Below are 22,861 nucleotides of genomic sequence, written 5' to 3'. Positions count from 1 at the left end.
CAACTATTTTTGGGTCTTGGAAAACAAGACAGACATGTGACTGTGGATAAAATAAAAAGATGTGAGATGAACTCAGAACTCCTCTTGGCTTTCTGCCTGAGAGCACTTTACAAATCATGGTACAGGAAATTGGAGCCCAGTGAGCAGCATCTTGCCTTGCAGAGTATCCTAGTTCGTTTTCTGCTGCTGCAACAGAATACCACACTGGGTAATTTATAAAGAGATTTATTTGACTCACGATTCTGGAGGCTGGGAAGTGCAAAATGAAGGGACCACATCTTGTTATGTCATAACGTGGCAGAAGGCATCACACAGAGAGAGAGAGCTTGCGAGACAGAGAAAAAGGGGGCCAAACTCCCAAGGTAACTAACCTTCTCCCAAGATATGGAGTTAATCCATGCATGAGGGTGAACCCTCATGACCCAGTCACCTCTTAAAGGACTCACCTCCTAATACTGTTACAATGACAATATTAAATTTCAACAAATTTTGGAGGGACATTCAAACCACAGCACAGAGAGAACAGTTTGTGTTCAGAGATTCTCGGATGACTGGCATTTGTGGAGTAGCATACAAGAGAGAAGGTATTTCCAAAGACTAAACTACGCATGGATAGAATGAGACTCTTTGACCACTAATAGTTACTGGGGGTCTTTGAGTTAAAGGAGGTCTCATGGGAAATAATGCAGTTCCAACCAGCCAAAGTGGAGTGATATAACACTTTGGGCATTCAGGTGGGATGTGAAAAAGACTGCAATGTAGGAGTTGGGCTACTTTAGCCCTCGAATATGAGCTAATCTTGACTCACCCTAATGAAGCCTAAATCTGAGCTTCAACAGGATTAATTTAAGGTCACATGAATTAAATACCACTATAAAGGAACATATTAATAATTCAAATGATCAATATTGCACTCACAATGCCCAGCATGTAACAAAAATTATAAGACAGAAAAAGAAGCAGGAAAATGTGACTCATAACCAGAAGAAAAAAGATCAATAGAAATGAACTCAGAGATGGCACAAATGTTGGAATTAGTAGATAGAGAATTTAAAGCAGCTATTATAAATAAATATGTTGGAGGATTTAAAGTAAGATGAATAGATGTAAGTAAAGTAAGATGACCTTGGCAGATAAATTGCATCAATAAAAGGAACCAAATGGAATACTAAATACTAAATCTGGCTCACACCAGATTGATTTCTGATCATGCTTTTGAAATTAGAATTAACCAAGCCCCACCAAGGAGTCTGTAATGTAGACAGGCACCAAATCACCTGTGTTAAGTACTTCCCTTGCATGTTGCCCTGAGAACAGGTGAAAGGCTTCACTGCTGATTTCGGAAATTGGAAGGGTCTTCATGGGGTCATATAGTATAGCTTGTAGATCTACTCCAGGGCAAGGATGAACTCCATGGTCTAAAGCAGTCTAATCAAACTTGATCTGATCGCTTGGGAGCTTTTTAAGCATGCAAATTCCGTGCTCCATCCCTGGATCTCTTGATAGAGTAGCTATTAGGTAAGGCCTTGGAATCTATTTTGAGTTCTGTTCGTGGTTTTTTGTTTGTTGTTTTGTTTAGGCCAGTCAAGTGAAGCAGCGGGAGTGGAGAAGAAATAAACCTGTAACTGGTTGTGATCAATTAGTTGTAAACACTACTGCAGTCGGACCAGTTTTTGTTGTGCTTTTGTTGTTATTTTTTAGTTTAGTGTGTTGTTTGTTTGAGACAGGGCCTTGCCTCTGTGTCACCCAAGCTGGAATGCAGCAGCAGTATCAGCTCATTGCAGACTTGAACTCCTGGGCACAAGTGATCCTCCCATCTTGGCCTCCCAGAGTGCTGGGATTATAGGTACTTCATGGGTGAGCTGCCACCCCAGGCCCAGCCTTAGTTTTGTTGGTAAGCTACTCAGGAAGTCTTGAAAAGTCTCACCTGCATCTCAGTCTGTCAGAATCTGACCCTTCCTTCAAGGCCCATCTCAAATGCTACCATCTTTATGAGGATTCAGTCATATCTTCCAGTCAAATCTGACTTTCCACTTCCTCTGAACTGCCCCAGTGTTGACCTCCCTCTACGCTCTGACTGTACCCCGTACTGTAGTATTGCCTGTAGCTTCTTCAGGCTGGGACAGGGTGCTTATTATATCTGCAGTCCTACAGTACCTATCACAGTGCTCTTTGAGCAAAGAACTCTGGTCTTGTGATGAAAAAAGCCAAGCCTAGAATGCCAACTCTGACACTTGATGGTATTATTATCCATGGGTTAGTGATTTATCCAGGGGTGACATTCAAAATATTTATGTATATATATGTATGTATGTATGTATGAATGAATGACAGGGTCTTGCTCTGTCGCCCAGGCTGGAGTGCAGTGGCCACAATCATGGCTCACTGCAGCCTCGACCTCCCTGACTCAAATGATCCTCTTACCTCAGCCTCCCAGGTAGCTGGGACCATAGTCATGAGCCACCATGCTGGCTAATTTCTTTTTATTCTTGGTAGAGATGAGGTCCTGCTATGTTGCCCAGGTTGGTCTCAAACTCCTGAGCTCAGGCCATCCTCCTGCCCCAGCCTCTCAAAGTGCTGGGATTACAGGCCACCACAGCTGGCCTTCAGAATATTTAACCAGCCTGGCACATGTCCCATCAATCAGACACCAGCTGGACAGGCTGGGGAGTAGCCCTGTCTTTATGCCTTTCTCGTCAGTAAAACGGATACAGTCCCTACCCACCTCACAAGGTTGTTGTGATGGTCAAATGAGATAATGCATGTGAAAGGACTCTGTAAAGTACAAAGTGTTATGCAAATGTCAGTCAGGGTTGCCTGGTGGTATTTCTAGTGCCCGTCTGTGGGGTTGGTTGCCCAGCCTTCAGCATTGTCTTATGGTCTGCTCTGCTCTGCTCTGCTCAGAGCAGTCTCCCAGGAGCAAACCAAGGAGAGTTGTTGAGTAATTGAGCAGGACACTGCAAATCTGAAGAAATCCTGGAATCAACCTGTTAGGTCCTAAGGAAACTCAGAATATCAGCTCCTTCAAGGATGGCCCCTTTTTAGGCCTAAAAAATATCAATGTTTCAGTATATATATTTTGGAAAAGCTAGATAAAACAAAAACCTAACAAAGCTCTTTGAATTTTAACCTAAGTTTTCCTCACTTAAGGACACCTTGTTCTGTTGCACAATGACCTTGAAATTCAGGATCCTTAAAGATATCTGGGCATCTCAGACTCATCTGATTGTCACCATATGGCAAGGAGCTGCTCTGCCTAGATCTGTAAATGGAGTGAAATGCCAGAGACATTAACATAGATTAAAGGCACAGTCTAAATCTTAGTCCCTGCTTTGACCTTATAGTTTCTTGCCTCGTCTTTTTACCCTTTTATTTCCTTAAAAACTGTCTTAATTTCCTCACCATCGCTTTCCCACATGCCCTCAGGTCTCCAGATCCTGGGGATGCAAATCCTTAGCTACTTCTCTCTTCCAAATGCATTTCACCCTTTCCTCATATTCAGTGCCCAGTTACTGTTTTGTGTTTATCGGTAGTTGCCAGTCAGTGTCAATGCTTGTTCTTATATGCTTTGATTTAAATGAAGGAAATGGCACCAGTGTAGTGTGTACAGCAGAGAACTAGAGACTGTAGGGAACAGACAGAAAATAGACACAACCTTTTAATTACTCTTGAAGGATTCCCATTTAAAAGGGAATGCAGGGATGTGCACGGTGACTCATGCCTGTAATCCCAGAACTTTGGGCGGCCGAGGTGGGAGGATCGCTTGAGCCCAGGAGTTCAAGACCAGCCTGGGCAACATAGCAGGACTTCATCTCTACAAAATGTAATAATAATAAAAAAGAATTAGCCGGCCATGGTGATGTGTGCCTGTAGTCCCAAATACTTAAGAGGCTCAAGTGAGAAGGTTACTTGAGCCCAGGAAGTCAAGTCTGCAGTGAGCCATGATTATACCACTGCACTCCAGCCTGGGCAACAGAGTGAGACCTTGTCTCAAAAAATAAAAAATAAATAAAATAAAAAGGCAATGCAGGCCTATGGTAGGTATTAATAACTTTAAAACCTGAATCATAATGATAAAATAACCAGGGTGATAATTTGTAACCCCTTCTTGCTACTTCCTAGCTGTGGGACATTAACTAGTTTTGTTTGTTTTTTTTGTTTGTTTGTTTGTTTTTGAGACAGAGTCTCGCTCTGTCGCCCAGGCTGGAGTGCAGTGGCATGATCTCTGCTCACTGCAAGCTTCGCCCCCTGGGTTCACACCATTCTCCTGCCTCAGCCCCCGTGTAGCTGGGACTACAGGCGCCCGCCGCCTCGCCCGGCTAATTTTTTTTTTGTATTTTTAGTAGAGACAGGGTTTCACCGTGTTAGCCAGGATGGTCTTGATCTCCTGACCTCGTGATCCGCCCGTCTTGGCCTCCCAAAGTTAACTAGTTATTTTTACCTCTCTTGAGTCTGTTTCTTCATGTGTGAAACAGAAAACATCTATCATGCAGAATTGTAGTAAATACTGAGCACATATCTGTAACATGGCCTAGTCCACACCTGGCACACGGTAGATGGCTCAGTATATGGTGGCATTTATTATATTCTCATTTAGCATGCAGGCCAGCTCTGGAAACCCTCAATACCCAGGTGGAGGATGTGCTTTTTATCTTGACAACTGTCAGGGTGAGAGGCAGTGGTAGCTGGTGGAAAGGGCAGGGTTTACCTCAGAAGACTGGAACTCAAGTCCCAGCACTGTCACTCATAAGATGGGTGACTATGCAAGTCATCCCACCTTTCTGTTTCCTCACCTATAAAATAATGCAGATAATACCCATCTCTCTGAGTTGTGAGGCTCAGATGAGGCAACGTGTGAGGAGAGAGTGATCATTCATAAAACGCTAATAACTAGAGGTTATTAGTACTTCAGCACCAGGCTGAGGGTTTCATGTGCCTACGTGACAGCTGTCAGGCAGCCTAACTATTCGGGACCCACACGTTAACCAGACATCAGTGGTGTGAACTCAGTTCAGAACCTTGTTCTCCTCAAATGATATTAATACTCTTTTCTTATCTTGAGTGCCATCTCTGCATTCTTTCTCTGCTGGGAGGGGTGCGGATAGGACATTATCAAGTTCTCATTCTGCAAAGAGCAAACTGAGGCTCAGAAACAATCAGGGCCGTCCCAGAGCCAAGCAGCCTGGGGTTGAATCTCAGGTCTACTGCTTACTAGCTGTGTAAACTTAGACAAATTATCTTATATCCTTGCCTCAGTTTCTTCGTCTGTCAGATGGCACCTATCTCACAGGGTTAATATATGTAAAGGCTCTGTTGAAACAGTGTCTGGTACACAGGAAGTGCTCCAAGCATGTTAGCAAAAAGAGAAGCTGGGGGGTGGCTAAACCTTGAATGTAGTTCATTTCTTCTGGTTAGATGCTGCATTTCTTCCAACAATCCCAAGTATTTCTCCTGGTCTCCCCCATCTTCCAATAAGTAACAACATTGTGAGTTTCAGTGTTGTATTTTGGCTATTTCTGTAGGACAGTGATACAGCATATCAGTTCATGACTTGTGACTTAGGATGTTCTGAAGCACATTCTTTTTTGTTTTGTTCTGTTTATGGAGACAGCATCTCGCTCTATCCCCCAGGCTAGAGTGCAGTGGTGGGAACTTGGCTCACTGTAACCTCTACCTCCCAGGTTCAAGCTATTCTCATGCCTCAGACTCCTGAGTGGCTAGGATTACAGGCACCCACCACCACACCGAGCTAATTTTTGTATTTTTAGTAGAGATGGGGTTTTGCCACGTTGGCCAGGCTGGTCTCGAACTCCTGACCTCAGGTAATCCGCCTGCCTCAGCCTCCCGAAGTGCTGGGATTACAGGCGTGAGCCACTGTGCCTGGCCCCTTGAAGCACATTCCTATTTAGCTCTTGACTACTGAATAGAGATCAGTTTCCTTCAGATAGTAAGAGATTCCTGACTCACCGGTGCAGTTCTCACTTTCAGAGTGGCTCTCCAGGTCCTCCTGCACACTTCTCTCTAACACCTCCGTAAACTCTAAGATTGTCTTGAGGGTTCTGGGGTTGGGGGAGTGCACTTAAAACCTAGGATTGAAAGGAAGCTTGGAAGGCCACTAATATAGTTTGGATGTTGTTCCTTCCCAAATCTCATGTTGAAATGTAATATTGGAGGTGGGGCCTGGTGGGAGATGCCTGGATCATGGGGGTAGGTTTCTCATGAATGGTTTAGTACCCTCCTCTTGGTACTGTCCCCATGATAGTGAATTCTCATGAGATCCGGCCCTTTAAAAGTGTGTGGCACTTCTGCCCTCTCCCTCTTGCTCCTGCTTTCACCATGTGTTTCACCTTCTACCATGATTGTAAGGTTCCTGAGGGCTTCCCAGAAGCAAATGCTGCTATGTTTCCTATTCAGCCTACAGAACCTTGAACCAATTAAATTTCTTTTCTTTATAAATAATATTTTCTTTATAGCAATGCAAGAACGGACTAACAACCATCAACTAATTGCCAAGGAGGACCCCATGCTTGAGGGAAACTAAGTCCAGTCTGGCACAGTGATGAACTACAGTGGACAGCCACTCCTTGAGTGGTGGTTAGAGTTAAGGGACAAAAAATCATGGTCCCGGTCTACAATAGCCAAGGATGAACCAGAACAAAGGAGAAAAAAAAAAAGTGATTAAATCTAGCAAGAGAAATAAGAATAATTCATTACTGTTATAGTGCTTCACAGTTTTCTAAGCATTTTTATGTATTTAATCAAACATCATCTAATCCTAACCACAAGCAAAGAAAGGGTGAGGAAACGTTCAGAATAATTTCTGTCTGATTTTAAAAGACTTTGTTCAGTTACTTTTACCCTACATGGTGATGTGATGTTTTTTTTTGTACGAGACTGTTCATGGCAGAGAATTATAAGCAATTGAAGGACAGTTTCTATGGCGAAAAGCGTATTTTACATAAGACTATGGTCAGTGGATCTCTATTTTATGTCAGCACACACTGTTTGTCACAATTCCGTCATGCACTGGAATGAGGCTGTTATCTAGGCTTGTGGGTCTGATGGGACAAAGTCACTCATTGAGAAAAATTGTCTGAGGAAGGCTGAGGTCGTGGCTAACCAGTAATTCTCAGATGGGCCTTATATTATTTTATTGTGTAAGTATTGAGGAAGTTCCCCAAGTTGCTTCTTCATGCCTACTGGGTATGTCTGAAAATATGCAAAAAAAAGGCCAAGAATTTAACAGACAAGAATGACGTGATAGAAATATGTGCCAGTAAGCAAGCTAAGAGCCTGACCCAGATTTTCTTCCCAGTTTGTTTCTTTCTTTTTCTTTGGGTCCACTGGCCCTTTTCCAGCCCCCCTCCTAGCAAGCTGCTGGCAGCTCTCTCTGTCCCTCTGGGAAGCTAAGACAGGGCCCCACTGCTCCTTCTTCCCTTACCTGGCTCATTCCTATAGCGCTGCATGGGAATGGTCAATGTCTGTGAGCCGTGGGGTTGCGTGTATGGCAGCTCATCAAAGAATCAAACTGTAGCATAACTACCCAGCCAGATAATTCCATTGTTCCTAGAGAGTTTGATGGGGCCCAGAAGAAGTAGCCGCCGGGTATATTCAGTTGGCACTGACTTCAACAGATGCTCTTAGAGTTTGAAGTCATGGCGTTGTCTGAGTCAGCTCACTGGGTCTGCCCGGGTCTTGCAGTACCTCCTCCCTGCCCTTGTGTTTATTTCCTAGCCCCAGTCCCCAAACCCCACCCACAGACTTGTGTCCAATTTCCAGAACTGAAGAGGACCAACTTCCCTCCTGACTTCTCAGACTCATGATTCTTCAGACATGACAAGTCCAGATCGAGACTGTAATCCCCGAGGAAGGCCAGCGGTCTTGCTCAGCAGAGGCGATACAGCTAAAAGCTCTTTCTCACTTTAGGCAATTCATGCACTTGGTTAGACATTTATAGACTTCAGTTGCTCATCCAAAAAATCTGGGTCATTCTTTACATAGCGCTTCACACTTTGGAAGGAAAGCCATGCCTGGGGAGGAGCGTTTCTGTTGATGTCTGGTTTGGCTGAGGCAGTAGAGAGTGCTTCTGCTGTGGGAAGAGGGAGAGATGGGCCAGCGCAGCACTGTGGGCTCTTAGGGGACCTGGCATTTTCACCCCCTGGCCACTGGCTCCCAGACTCTCTGAGTTCCAATTGTCCTGACTAAATGGTGCCAATAATAGCTGCCTTGTGTTGATGTCATGAAAAGTGGTGGGTTTAAGGGTTAGGCACTCTAAGGACATTTTTAGAGTATGTAGTGTAATTCCAGTGAGACGGGCTGGGTGGGTCTGTGGGGGTGTAGGGCTCCCTGGGGAGGAAGAAGGAGTAGAGGTGTGGTTGAGGGGGCTAGCCATGTAACATGGATGGCCAAAATGGTAGCGCTCTTCCCAGTATATTCCTACCTACCTCCTAAGCCCCGAGGAGGACATGCCAAAGAAAGAGCCTTGGGCTGGGAGTGAGAGGGCCCTTCTTGTGGAGGTGCCTGTACTCACAGTGGCTGAGGCATGCTGCCTCGGTTTTCTCATTTTTAAATTTGAGCCCATGGTCCTGCTGCTGCATTAAGCTGTTGTACAATGCAAATGTTCGACACAGGTGAAGCTGTCTGTTGAACCTAAGTGCCACAAAAATGTAACATATTATTATCAGGTGTTCTCACGCAGAGAGAATAGTGTGGTTCTTCAGCCACTCGCTTGCTTCAGGGATGGTTTGTGTGGGTATGTGCTCATTTTGTACAGGTCTGTTCGTGTGTACCTAGATGCTGTGCAACTTGAAAGGCCTGCTCCTCCTTCCTGCTCCACTACTCTGGCCCCGGCAGGACAGTGAATATCAATAGAACAGAGGGAGGAAGCACGGGTTCTTTTCCTTCCAGTCTTTTTCCACGTTGGCTTCTCTGCAGCAGGAGTTGAGGGGAGGCTTGGTTAGAACAAATCACCTTTGTCTGGGGGTTGGTTAACCAGATTTTTCCCTTTTGTGTCTGTGGCTTTGGTTGTTGCACCAGCTGCCATCACTGCCCCAGGGGTTGAGTGGGAGAGAATAGATGAGCCTGGCCAGCCCCTCTCCTGCTTTGGTCAGACTCTGCTTAAAGGCCTGTTGTAGAAGTTTGAAATTGCAGGTTAGGGTTAATTTAAAGCTTATGGTATCCCCCAGCCATTACAAGTAAATAATTAAAAGCTAATTGTAACCAAGATATTCAGAGCTCCATAAATTCCTGGACACCGTAATATGACAAGAAATAGACACTAGTCTAACTATATGGCAGGCTCTTCTACGTGGGCCAGGGTATGACACACCAGGTTATCCCAGAAAGAAGAACAGGACAAGCTTTACGAGGAACTGAGCTTCCCTTCTCCCAAATTCTCACCTTATCTTAACAGTTTTATTCTTGGTTTAGGGCACCAACCACTTCAAGAAACTGCTGTTGCAATGTGGATTTCTCTGAGAGGATTCATCCTTTGAAGTCCTTGTCTCCTGCAGAGGAATTTGTTGATCTGGGTTAACCATCCAGTCACTGGGCAAGGCCCAGAGGGCATGAGATTAGGAGTGAGGTGAGGAGCGGAATGGGTTCAGGAACACCTGGGGAGCAAGGAGACCAGACAGGAAGGAACACAGAAGGAAGCCGAGCGAGCACCAGCCCTCTTGAGGAGGCTTGCAGCTGCGGTGTGTGCATGCTGGAGCTGGCCCACACCTATCCTGAAAGCTGACTGCAAGCATCTCTTCCTAGCCGCATGTTCAGTGACTCCATGTTGGTAGCTTGAAACTGGCCATAGTGGAAGTATTTACACCATGCAGATATGTGAACACTACAAACCAGGCTTCCTCCCGCTTCTCTCCCAGGAGAGCTTTTCATTAAACTCTTACAAGCATGCTGCTGGTGGCAACCATAATGGATTCTCCAACTTTCCCTTGAGGCGGGACTTAATCCTTAGCAGATCACTTGCTTTCTCCTGATTGTTCTCCTCCCCTGAGTCTTGAGGGGCTGGGACTAACAGAGACCAAAGTGGCCTTGGTAATACGTGTGAAATGGCTCAGGTCTTAGAAGGTATACAAGTGCAAAGTTTGTATCACTACATTCTTTTATCACATGCACTTCCTGCCTAAGTTGCTGCTGTCAGTTCTAAAACACTAAACAAACAACGACTAGAAAACAAACTACTGAGCTTATTTTCAGCTTGCCAATTTTTATACACTCTCCAAACAGGATTTAATGAATGTAATAGTCTTGCTGACAAGTAGGTTTTATTTCTTTGGAATATTTATCACATAGTTATTTATTTAGAATTCTGTGTATATACCTACCAGGCTCAACCTAGACCCAGCCTATCCATGTTTCTGGAGATACTGACCTCCATTATCAACCTCAGCCTTACCACAGGCTCTGCTCTAACCTTGCCCCCAGGTTTTCTGATCCTAGCTTTCCCATTGCCACCCTCTGGCCTCTGGTTGTGGCACACCTGATATTTCATGTTAGGCCCTCAATGCTGACAGCTTGCCTATCCTTCATATACCAGTCTGTCTCTGGTACACTCAAAATCCCTTCACACATCAAGAGATTTCCTTGGAAACCAAAACAAAGGAGAAGAAGTGACTGTTCTGGAGTTGCTGTCTGGTGCTGGACATTTGTTTTCATGTTTCATGTTCATCTTGCAGCGAGGCGTTTCCATCTCATCCCCCAGACAAGCCTTCACTGTAGGAAAGCTGGCCACCACCTCTTATCAGCAAGGAGCAGGGTCTGCGTCGCCACCTTTTGCCAGTTTTCTCTCACGAGACTCTGATCATCAGGGAGCAGGTCTTCTCTGTCACAGGCAAGCAGCTTATTTCAGGCAATGACAGCAGTTTTCATATAGTTCTTCAGATCTCTTTTAGTACCTAGGACAGTGCTTTCCATAGGGTGGACTCATTATCTTGTTGGTTAGTGGTGTCAAAAAATTATTTCTAATTGAAGTAGAATGAACAGTTGTTATACAGAATAGTTAGGAAGCCGTATCCTCATTGGAGGGGTACAAGTAGAGGCTAGACAACCACTTACCTGTGATGGTTTTAGGAGGGAATAATGCATTTGGATAGAAAGAAAAGGTAGAAGATGGCTCGTCTTTTCCACCCTGATTGTCTGTGATCTCATAAACTATGGGATGCCAGCACTGAGTCTAATGGTGGAAAATAGGCTGTTGGCCCAGAGACAAATGACTCTCCAGAATCCACTTGGTTTTTCTGTTTTCTTGAGCAGGCGGTCTGCAGGTTGGGTGAGTCTTTAATTAACGTGCTTCTCTAGCAGCGTACATTACTCCCCTAGTCAAATGGCAGAGTATGTAAGATCAACATTGTGTACCCCACTGAGGCTTCAACCCTTTAAAGTCTTTTCCTGTAAGTGTAAGGAGAAGCAGATGGTAATGAAAAAATATGCACATTTTATTATGCATTGCACATTTTACTTATTAGAATTTTTAGTATGACACCCTGCATTTTAAAAAGCCTAAAGATGAAAACAAAATGGAATTATTCATTGAAATATTTAAATCAGCTTGCAGCAATTATCTCAAAATATGAAAATAAAATCTAGCAGCCTGGAAGGTAGATCTTCCTTGACCACCCACTTTGAAAATCTTTTCTTTCAAAGGGAGCCTCTTCCTCTCAAAAAGGAAGACGTGCATGCTGTACGGAATGAGGGCAGGAAGGGACACATCCCTCATGAGATTGTATAGAGGCTGGAGCTTGTGTGTGGGAGAGCTGGTGGTGGGAATGAGGGCAGGTGACTACAATGAACCATTCTCTCGTTGAAAAGTAGAACCAGGACTGGAGAGGAGTTACCTCGGAGTTCTGGACTGGGTGTAGAGAGAGAGTGTTTCTGTCTGCTGCTTCCCTAACCACATCTTTGCCTCCCATTGCCGGAGTGAGTCATCCTCTCCCGGCCTTACCATTTGCCAGCACTCACTCCCACAGACACCATGTGAGGATTAACAAGCCGCACTGTGGGAACGTCACTGAAACTCTGTGGAAGAAGCGGTGCAAGGTAAAAGTGAAGTGTGAATATGATTGTGAATCTTAAGCACAGAACCCTGAGTTCTTAAAGGCAATTTTTAAGATTAGTATCAATCAACCAAAGCTCACAAGAGTTTGTCAGAAATCACCAGAGTACAAAAGCTATTTCACGAAATGTGCAGCGGCTGTGACCTTAGTGAGATTTCTTAGACTTGTAGCCATAAGGACTGGAAGAGTTCGTAAAGCTCAGCTCCCACTTTATTCTTGAATTCCTTATCCTGACAAATGGTGATTCAGCATGCAGCCAGGTATAGTGGAAAGAGAAGGGGCTCTGGAATCAGAAAGACCTTGGGCCAGGTCCCAGCTCCTCCACCCATTGTCTCTTTGACCTAGAACAAATTACCTAATCTCTCTATGCTTTGATTTCCTCAGCTGTGAGTTGTGAACAATGCCAACATTGCAGGGTGGCTGTTGAGAATTAGAACATGGTTAAAGTGTTTAGCACAGCTCCTGGTATTTACTAGGGCTTCAATAAATGATAGCTGCTATGCTAATTACAATAATTTTTATTAAGTGTTGTTCTTCAGGCTCTTTTTGAATATCTCTGTGATGGCAATACTTCCATCATTAGACAGTACTAATGGTTAGAATTTTCTGCCACACGTTGTGCCCAGTCGTATTTCCTGTAATTTCTATCCATCTACTCTGGTGCTGCCTTTTGTGGCCCCACAGAACAAGTCTAAACATACTCCCACGAAGAACACTTCAGATATTTGAAGACAATTTTAATCTGTTCCCCAAGTTTTCTTCATGGCAAACCCTTTAGTTCCTGGAATCCTTCCATAGGTGACTTAGTTTTGATCTCAACAAGGACACGTCTAAGTCCCTTTTCCTCATATGTGAGCATCCATGGGAAGATGCTAGCCAGCCATAAAGGAAAGTTGAGATGGCCAGTTTTAGATGCTATCCATACTGAATAAGCTGGCTTTTGTTCCATGGTTCATGTGAACATTCTAATGCATACCCTACAAGTATATTTCACAGTTTCTTCTTTTCACTGTAGTTTCACCATAGTGTTCAGGAATATGAACACTGCTGCCTGTGAGGAAGGGTACATTGTAAAGACTGTATTGTCAAATGCTGCACTGAAAAGTCACCCCTTGTAACTGTGGTAGGTTTGGTTGCATTATTGCCCCCTGACTTTTTACCTTCTCTGTGTTAGTGATGTGTTCCATGTGACTTTGAAGTTCCTGCCCCATGACTTTATATTCAGTAGTGTGACTTGCTTTGGCCAACAGAATGGGTCAGAAGACACAGTATGCCAGCTCCAAACCTAGGCTTCAGAGGCCTTGGGTATTTCCAGTTTTACCCTTCAGTATTCTGCCATCATCATGAGATAACCTACCCCCGCGAGCCTGCTGGCCCAAGGAAGCTGGGAGGCATGTAGGCTAGGGCCCTTAGCAGCACGCAGCCTGCACTAGCTGAATCTGACCAACTCACAGAAGCTTGAGCAAAAGTCAGTGATTACTGCTTTAAGGCACTGAGTTTTGGGGTGGTTGGTTATGCAGAACTTTTGTGGCAAGAAATAATTATTACGGAAATTATGTGGGGCCAAAAACGTAAAGTAATACTAACCCTACCTGGACAGAGTACAAGTTTAGAAGAATTAATGAAAGATTTACAAAACTATAACCAAGCTAGATGAACACTTTATAAAAATGATTTACCAAATTGTAACTTTGAATTTCTTTTGCAAACTGTGACCAAGAAGAAAATAAATGTGTATATTTCACGAATGAAATAGGTAATGACAAAAGCAAACTCAATTTCTAAATATATGTAAAAAGTTAAGGTGTTTCCTATTTGACACAGTTCACTCATTTACTCAAGAAATGTTGAATGAGTCATGTGTCAGTACCATTCTAGGCCCTGGAAATATAGTTGTGGGAAAAATGGACAAGGCCCACATCTCGTGAAGCTTGTATTCTACTGGAGATTTAGAAACTAAAAAATTAAATAAATTAAGCAGATAACTTCAGATAATGATAAGTGCTATGAGAAAACTCAGGCAGGGTAAGGAATACCTTAGGTAGTTCAGAGAAGACTTCTCTGAGGATGTGACATTAAAACTAAGACCAAAATGGCATCAATCATTCAAGGGAAGAAAGACTACATTGAAGAGAATAGCAAATGCAAACAGCCTGAGGTAGGAATAAGCTGGGAGTGTTCGAGGTATAATTAGACGTGTGGAGAGGAGTAATGTGGTATGAAGTGAAGTGGATGATATTTAAAGAGGCCAGGACATGTAGTGCTCTTTTGGCCACAGGAAGGGGTCTGTTTTATTCCAAGTGGAATGGAATCCACTGAAGTGTACTAAGTACACGACTTGCTTTATGGGTTTTAGAAGCTCAGTCCTGACGGCTGTATAGGGAATAGATTGTAGGTGGACAAGAGCGGAAGCAAGGAGTTCAATGAAGTCATTGCATCATGGTGGCTACAACTAGGGTGAGGCCAAGGATGGAGAGAAATGAGCAGGTTTGAGATAAATATTGGAGGTAGAATCAAGACTTCCTGATGGATCGGATGTGAAGGAACATGAGCAATGAAAGATAATGCCTAGGTTTGTAGTTGGGGTAACTGAGAGGATGGTTGGTGGTGGCGTTTCTGGAGATGAGGAAGATGCGAAGAACAGTGAACTCGGAGGAGGGAGAGGTCAGGAATTTTGTTTGAATGAGTTAAGTTTGAACTTAGACGTTCAATGGGATTTGCCAGGTAGGCTGCCAGACATACTAACTGGGTAGTGAAGGCTGAAGATACCAGTTGGGCAGTCATCAGCATATAGATGGTATTTTAGCCAAGGGACTAAATGAATTCATCTAGAATAAAGAAGTGAAAGTTTTATTTTTAATTTAAAATTTCAGAAGTTTTAAATTTTAAAAACTGTCAATAAATAAAAGCAGCAGCAGGAGGACTCAGCCACAGAGCATGCTGACATTTAAAAGCTCAGCAGAAAAAGAGGAGACAGAAGAAGAGCCTGAGAGAGAGGCTGGGAGAGTGTGATGTTATGGAAGCCAAGAGAAGAAAGTGTTCCAGGAAAGAGAGTCATCAACTTGGGTTGTGTTGGGTTGAACGCTACTGAGACATAAAGTGAGATAAGGACCAAGGAGTAACTATTGGATTTGGCAGTGTGGAGCTGATTGGTAACTTCGAAAATAAAAGATTTAGTGGAATAATGGACACAGAAGTCAAATGGAATGATTGAAAAGTGAATGGGAGAAAAGAAGCTGATAACAGTGAGGTTTTGCTAAAAATGGGAATGGAGAAATAGGTAGCTAGAGAGGATGAGAGTTTAAGGTTCTGTTTTGTTTTATTTGATTTTGAATTGGAGATGCAGAGTCATATTTAAATGACCGTGGAAATAAACCCACAGAGAGAAAAGTTGATGCTGTGGGAGAGAAAATGGACAAATGCAGGATCAATGTCCTTGAGAAAGGGGGAGACCTAGAGCACAGTAAAGTGTTGGCCTTCCACGCTAACAGAGGAGGGCCGGGGGTAAGGGCAACAGAGTGCCAGTGAAATGGTGAATTTGGTGATGGGAAGACGAAAGACACTGTCAGTTTACATATATGTATATATATTTTGTTGTTTAATTTTAATATATACGCTTTTTAATTATTGAGATGGCCTTACGCTCTGTCACCCAGGCTGGAGTGCAGTGGTGTTACCATAGCTCACTGCACCCTCAAACTCCTGACCTCAAGCGATCCTCCCACCTTGACCTCCCAAAGCACTGGGATTACAAGCGTAAGCCACTGTGCCCAGCCACTTATATTTTCTCAAGAGATATGACTTCAGGTCATCATTTGAGGAGCCAAGACTTCTGAATCCTGAGCCCAAAAGCACTGTCCTTCATTTGCCATTTGGTACACTTGAAGCAGAATGAACATGATAACCCCTTTAATCTCATGTATTTTAACGAGTAATACAGATGACAAAATTCATGTATATTCTTTCATTTGATACTCTTGCCCTGAATAACTGAAGTTCCCAGTCTGGAACAGAATTCAGTCTGTATAAATGAAGACACTATAATGAAGGGGCTACTTACAGAGATGAGAGTGGAATTAAGAGATGTACCCAGAAACTATCAACAGTCAGAAGTCATTACCACCCTTGGGGCCAGTGGGTCAAAGGAGATTAATAGTATTAGATCCAATGAGAGCTGGTGCCATGAAGGGAGGACCAACCAGCGTGATCATTCATTGAAGAGATATGTAGTCACTGTCAGGGGAATGGTGTCAATGCAGAGAGAATGAAAAACAAATATCCTGACTTCCCTCCACTCCTGTGTCTTGCTGGTGCTTCCCAATGGCTAACCCAACTGGAAGCTAGCTGGCAAGTGAGTGGGCTGTCATGGTGAAAGACTCGACCTGGCAATGAATAACCAGCACAGCTCCTAACACTTCATGCCATAAATGTTGAAAAGATTTTGAAAACCGCTCCAAGGGGAATCTTTTTACCCAATGCCAGTGTATAAATGCATCTGATTATTTGGTGCCAGCTGGGATTTGGAAAACCTGGCTAACCGTGTTCTTTAATACAAATCATCATGAGTACTTGTAATCCACTGGCAATCTTAAAATGTAATGTTTGCCCATAGTCTTTTATTTCCATCCAGAGGCATATTAACCATAAAACTGGAGCAGCATATATTTCAGGGCCCCTCACTTGCATGAGTCCCTTCCCAGGCCATGGGAGGACCCTAGAAGTGTATTCATACGGTCATTTGTTTTTGTAAAATTTGTAAAGGTAAGATATTTTAACTGCAATCTATTAAAAACCAACTTTTCTCACTTTGACCTTAGAGAAGTCTCTCCCTGCCCCTACCCCGACCAGTTATATGAACTCTAGGCCCCACAAAACCTGGATCTGCTTCTGCTTTCAGTGAGACTAAAGTGTGCTGATGCGGATTTTATCCCTTTCCCGATTTCACCACTGTGGAGAGGGAAAGGGATAATTAATGAGCATCACAATGGACATTCTGCAAGGGGAGAATGTAGTGGGAGGATGAGAAAAACGGAGGGGGGCGGTGCCAGGGACAAGGGAAGAAAATCACTGTGCCTGAAGGATTGCACCTGAGTCACGGAGGGTGTGCAGGTGTCTACCAGGTGACCAATTTCCTTCCAGGGCCTAATGCAGGTGCTGCTGTTTATATTTTCAGATGCGGATGGAAACCTGTGTCGAAGGAACCACCTGTTGCAAGTCGTCCTGACCATGCATCGGATTATCATCTCCTCTGCAGAACTGCTCCGAAAAGTTGTCACCCTATATCCTTTACCGTAGAGGCTGGCAATCCCAAAATGGGATCCGCCCAAAACAGAGCTTGAAATTCGAAGCAGGCTTTTATTTTTATTGGTTTAAAATAACCCTGAGTGGCAAATAGGTTCATACGTTCTTTCAGGGGTATGGGTGCATGTGTTGGGGGTGTGTTCGTGTAACCTCTGTTGGGTGGGGCAATGTTGTCGATGCTGATTGCTCTGGGGGATGGTCAAAGAAATCAATATGCAAGCACAATCTTCAGTCTCTTAATAGTAAAAAATACTGTGTCTGTAGAGTGTCCAAAATAGACATTCATCCTGTGCAGATTGACACAAGTGCAAGCATGACTCAAAGATAAATTTCTTTCTGGCTTTCCTGTCCAATACTTCAACTTTCTCCACATTCTGAAGAAAGATTCCCAGTGCCACAGCGTCTGGAGGATCGGCTGGTGCCTTATTGCTTCAGGCAGGAGGACTGACTGTGCCAAGAAAAACCTGCTGGATTTTAACCTTATTATGGGGTATGAATCAAGTAGGGTGGAGAAGGCTCCTGCTTTCTCCTTCTCGCTGATGACACTGTAAGCAGCAGCCCCCACAGAAGAAGAGTTGTAGGCGGAGTGAGACCGTTTAGCACCCAAGGCGCAGGTTCTTGGTACTGTGTCATGACTTGTAGCTGCTCTAACACTTTCTCACTCTCCTAACTCCCCACGCCTCATCTTACAGCACACAGAAAAGATAAAAACCATCAGGACTGAATCCCTTCTCTATGCCTATTCATGACTCTACCTCTCATCTCAAAGGAGGTATTCTTCAGTAGCACACAAAGTGGGGGAGCATTGGGAGAAGTGCACATAAATAAGAGGTGCAGGTCATAAGTGGGTGCCTCTTCTGCAGAGAATTTTAAACCGTCATGAAACCAACTCAATGTCTACTTTTTATTAACTTCATGTACCAGTGATTATAAACAATATCAGTGATTAAATACTCCTCCCTAAAAACTTGTTTGTTGGCCTAGGGACTAAATTGTACCTGGGGTGGCTGGGCACAGTAACTCACCTGTAATCGCAGCACTTTGGGAGGCCAAAGCGGGCAGATCACTTGAGGTCAGGAGTTCCAGACCAGCCTGGCCAACATGGTGAAACCCCATCTCTACTAAAAATATGAAAATTAGCCGGGTGTGGTGACACATGCCTGTAATTCCAGCTATTCATGAGGCTGAGGCAGGAGAATCACTTGAACCTGGGAAGTGGAGGTTGCAGTGAGCTGAGATTGCACCACTGCACTCCAGCCTGGGCAATGAAGTGAGGCTCTGTCTCAAAAAAAAAGAAATTGTACCTTGGGGTTCCTGCCCTTAGTGCACTACTGGGTGCCTACACAGTGGGGCAGATCCCCGTCTCCCCTTCCCATGGTCCCTCATGGTTCTTATAGAATCTTACTCCACCAGCTATCGCTGCTCCTATACTTTCAAACTCTACCTCTTCAGTGGCACCTGCCCCTTAGCCTAAAACACATTCAAGTCTCCTCATCTAAAAATCAGCTCTTAACCCTACCTCCCCTTCATTTCATTGTTAGGGTTAAAAATTTGATGTGAAAGTGTCTTAAAATAGTCTACACTCACTATCTCCAATCTCTTTAGTCCTCCTCACTTCGTAACTGTGTTAAGTTGGCCCCCGGTATTTGAACTTTCCTCTGATGTCACCAGTAACCTCCTAACTGCAAAGCCCAATGGCTTTTTCTCATCCTTGTTTCCATTGACCCCCAGAAGCACTGGGCATGACTGACAACCCCGTTCTCCTCCCAGCTGTCCCTCCAGGCTCCTGGAACTGCACCCTCCTGGCTTTCCCACCTCTTGGGTTGTGCCTTCTCCAGCTTTTCACCTAGAGGCTTCTTTGAGCTCTGCTTACATGGAGGTATAATGTCCTGGTTTTCCTTTCACTCAGCTTCCTTTCTGTGGGTGATTTCTCACCAGAATTTCTACCACAGTTTCCACCATTCTTCTGTGCTGATGGTGACTTTTAAGTCTGCATTTCTCTAACTTAAACCTTTCCTTTTTTTTTTTTTTGGAAATTGGTGCGGGGAGAGGGGTCTCACTCTATTGCCTGGTCTGGTCTCAAACTCCTGGCATCAAGTCATCCTCCCACCTCAGCCTCCCAAAGTGCTGGGATTACAGGTATGAGCCACTGCGCCCAGCCATCTAACCTAAACCATTTTTCTTAGGTTTATACCAGTTTGTCCTGCTAACACTTAAGACTTTAACATATTCATTAGCTCACTGTCCCCACCCACAGCCACTACCTCATTAATTCTCCTTTGACACCGGTACAGCCTTGTTTTGCCTAACTAGGCCGCATTCTGAGAAATACATCATTGGGCAACTTTGTCATTGTGTGAACACCATAGGGTGTACTTACACAAACCTAGATGGCGTAGCCTGCTACACTTCTAGGCTAGATGGTACAGCCTGTTGCTCCTAGGCTACAAACCTGTGCAGCAGGTTACTGTACTGCATACTATAGGTGGTTGTCGCACGATGGTAAGTATTTATGTATCTAAACATAGAAAAAGCACAGTAAAAATATGGTATAAAAGATTAAAAAATGGTATGTATGGGGGGCACTTACCATGAATGGAGCCTGCAGGACTGGAAGTTGCTCTGGGTAGTCAGGGGTGAGGGGTGAGGGAATGTGAAGGCCTAGGACATTACTGTACACAACTGTAGATTTTATAAACACTATATACTTAGGCTATACTAAATTGATAAAAAATACTTTTCTTCAGTAATAATCTAGCTTACTGTGACTTTATAAACTTAATTTTAAAAACTGACTCTACACACTCTACAGCTGTGCAAAAATATTTTCTTTATATTCTATCAGCTTTTGCATTTTAAAAATGTTTAATGTTTATTTACTTTTTAAAGTTTGTTGTCAAAATCTAAGACACAAATACAGTAGCCTAGGCCTATATTGCGTCAGGATTATGAAGACATGACGAGGCAACAGGAATTTTTCAGCTTCATTTTAATCTCATGGGACCACTGTCAGATATGTGGTCCATCATGGACCAAAATGTTATGCAGCACAAGTGTATTGTCATGGTCAATTTCAGTTAATAGTGTTAGTATCTATTCTTGCCTAAACCAGTAACATCAGAAGCACTCTTGATTTTTCCCCTGCTTTCACCTCCTACAGTCTGTCACCTGATCCTGGCCTTTGACTTCAGAAATGACTTACCTGGTCTCTGCTCTCCATTCCTATACCATGCCTTAGTTCATGTCTCCGCAGTCCCTCTCCCGGACCACTGTCCCATACCAGTCTTTGTATCTACATGGTCCGCCTATCCCGCCTCATGGTAGCTACCCTTGAAATTCTTTCCTACAAAGCAAATTGGGCAGGCCACTGCTTCTGAGCCTCTGCAGACTACGGAGTTAATGTCAGCTCCTTAGCTTGCCAGGAAAAGGGCCTCGTCAGTCTGTCCCCAGCGAGTTTTTCCTGCTTCATTCCGTAGCTCTCTGAGAAACCCTGTCCCTTCCTCACTGAACTTCTCAACATACTGGCTGTAATGGGGCCTTTTATAATTCCCGTGCCTTCAAAGCCTCTCTACCCTCTTTTTTTTAGCAAGCTCTTTCAGTACCCTTCTGGGAAGCTTTTCCTGACTTTTCCAGCCCTTCTCCCCTTTTAAAAATACTTCTAGTGTTTTAAAGTAGTATTCTTGATTGAAAATCTGTTTAATTCCTTTGATTTTCATTTTGTATTGCTTAAGTCAAAGTGTGTTTCTCCTCTCTCTGGCCTGGATGTAGTCTGCGCTGGAAAACCCGCAGGGAGTGGGAAGTGCATTTATTCTGTTAGCTAAATGAATCTGTCTCCCTAAACTTCAGTCCGTAAGTTTTGCAGTGTAATGCCTGTGTCCTCTGGTCTTTGTAGATGACCGTTTCAAATAAACTGCAGAACCTTTGTGTCTAGCTGCTGTGATTTCAATTTGGTTAATAATATAAAAGATTGCAAGGGTACTGAAAACTTGATTGAATTACAAATTAAGCAAGATATAAATATATCTTTGTATTTTAGAAGTACATACACTGTAACTTACCTATTTGTGTGTCATCTCCCCTGCTAGACTCTGTTTTTCAAGGACAGGGAGCAAGGCTTATTTATCTTGTATGTAGAACTTAGTTTAGTGGCTATTTCATGGTAGGACACTATAAATGTTGCATTACTATGGGTGCAAACATTGGGATACTTTTTATATTTACAAGAACTTTTACATGTGATAAAGGTGTAACCTGGGGTAGGGGAAGGGATTCTGAGAGTATGAAATAATACTCCTGTAATGAAAGCCAGGTTAAACATTGAAGGCAAAATTATTTTCTTTCTTTACGCTGAGTTTCCCTGTTCTCTGACCTGGAAGTAATATAATTTTTAGTTAAATAAGCTCAGATGGTCTCCTGATTTCCGTTGTTAAAAGAAGAGAGGGATAAATTTGAAAACATGCTTTGAATAGTTTGGATGCCTGAAAAGTACAGTCAGAACTGTACTGGCACTTTATAGCCATAGTACTAGCTATGAGAAGAAAAAGGTCTGGGGTCTGAGGGTTCCAGCAAACATTGAAGTTGACCAAGATCAGCAGGTGCCTGAGCCGCTTACTGTTTAGCCTGCATGTGCTGGTGTTTCTTTCAGCTCCTGAATGAAGTGAGAAAGAGGGTGCCCTGCTCCCGTGGTGGGCAGCCTTTGCCATGGCATAGGGGCTCTAAGGACCTCTGAATGGCATTCTGAATGGTGCCCAGGCTCAGCACTCACATGTAGACTGACTGGATTTACAGCATTGATGCTGCACCACAGTGTAGCCAACGTGCAGCCAATGTGCACTGTCAGAATACAGTTTTGAAGGAAAGGATAAGGAGCCACTGGGAGAAGGTGAATGACACGGTAAAAGTCACCATGTCAATTTAATGTATCTACTTAGCTTTAAAACAGAAGTGTGGTTTTTGTGCCTTCCCCTTTAAAATGGAAGAATAAAAATTTCAACAAGTAGAACAAACGATAAAAATATAGAATCCAAGAGGTATTTATCTATGTGCCTTATGCCCGAATCTCTTTGCATTGAAGTGATGCATTTTCCTAGTGATGTGGCATAAAGAAACATAAAGCCATCTCATTCTCACTTCTACCTTCCCACCCAAAGAAAGGCAGTCATAAAACTTTCTACATCATGAAGTCTGCCAGTTCCCTGTGCTTATTTTTATGTCAATTAGCTTTGTTGATATGTAGGGTTTTGCGGGTTTTTGTTTTGCTGCTGTGATCTAAAGGGCAGATTTTATAGGCAGTACATGTATTAAAATGTAATTTTTAAAACTAGAAGTCATTTTATTAAAATTACAAATTGTATAACCATAGTTCTTGTTTAGGGTTTCAAGTTTAGCTTGCAAATCTTACTGTTTCTATAAGTCTAGCATGTTTCAGCAAGCATTTTTAAGGGACTTTGAAAAATGTTTCGTTAATTTCAATAATGTTAATTAAATATTTCCAATGG

At 43.4% G+C, this 22,861-nt stretch overlaps 1 protein-coding gene across 4 annotated transcripts in view; it reads left to right on the top strand.

Annotated features, from left to right (window-relative positions):
* Positions 1-22,861, top strand: part of RASGRP1 (RAS guanyl releasing protein 1) — a 76,392-nt gene that overhangs the window by 20,757 nt on the left and 32,774 nt on the right. For all 4 annotated transcript variants that reach the window (XM_025390006.1, XM_025390007.1, XM_025390005.1 and 1 more), the window contains exon 3: positions 17,236-17,341. In XM_025390006.1, coding sequence (XP_025245791.1) covers positions 17,236-17,341 — 106 coding nt within the window. The remainder of the gene's footprint in view (positions 1-17,235; positions 17,342-22,861) is intronic.

This window comes from Theropithecus gelada, chromosome 7a (assembly GCF_003255815.1).
Source record: "Theropithecus gelada isolate Dixy chromosome 7a, Tgel_1.0, whole genome shotgun sequence".
Classification (NCBI taxonomy): domain Eukaryota; kingdom Metazoa; phylum Chordata; class Mammalia; order Primates; family Cercopithecidae; genus Theropithecus; species Theropithecus gelada.
Note: the sequence above shows the minus strand (reverse complement) of the source record. Positions and strands in the feature narration are given on the sequence as shown.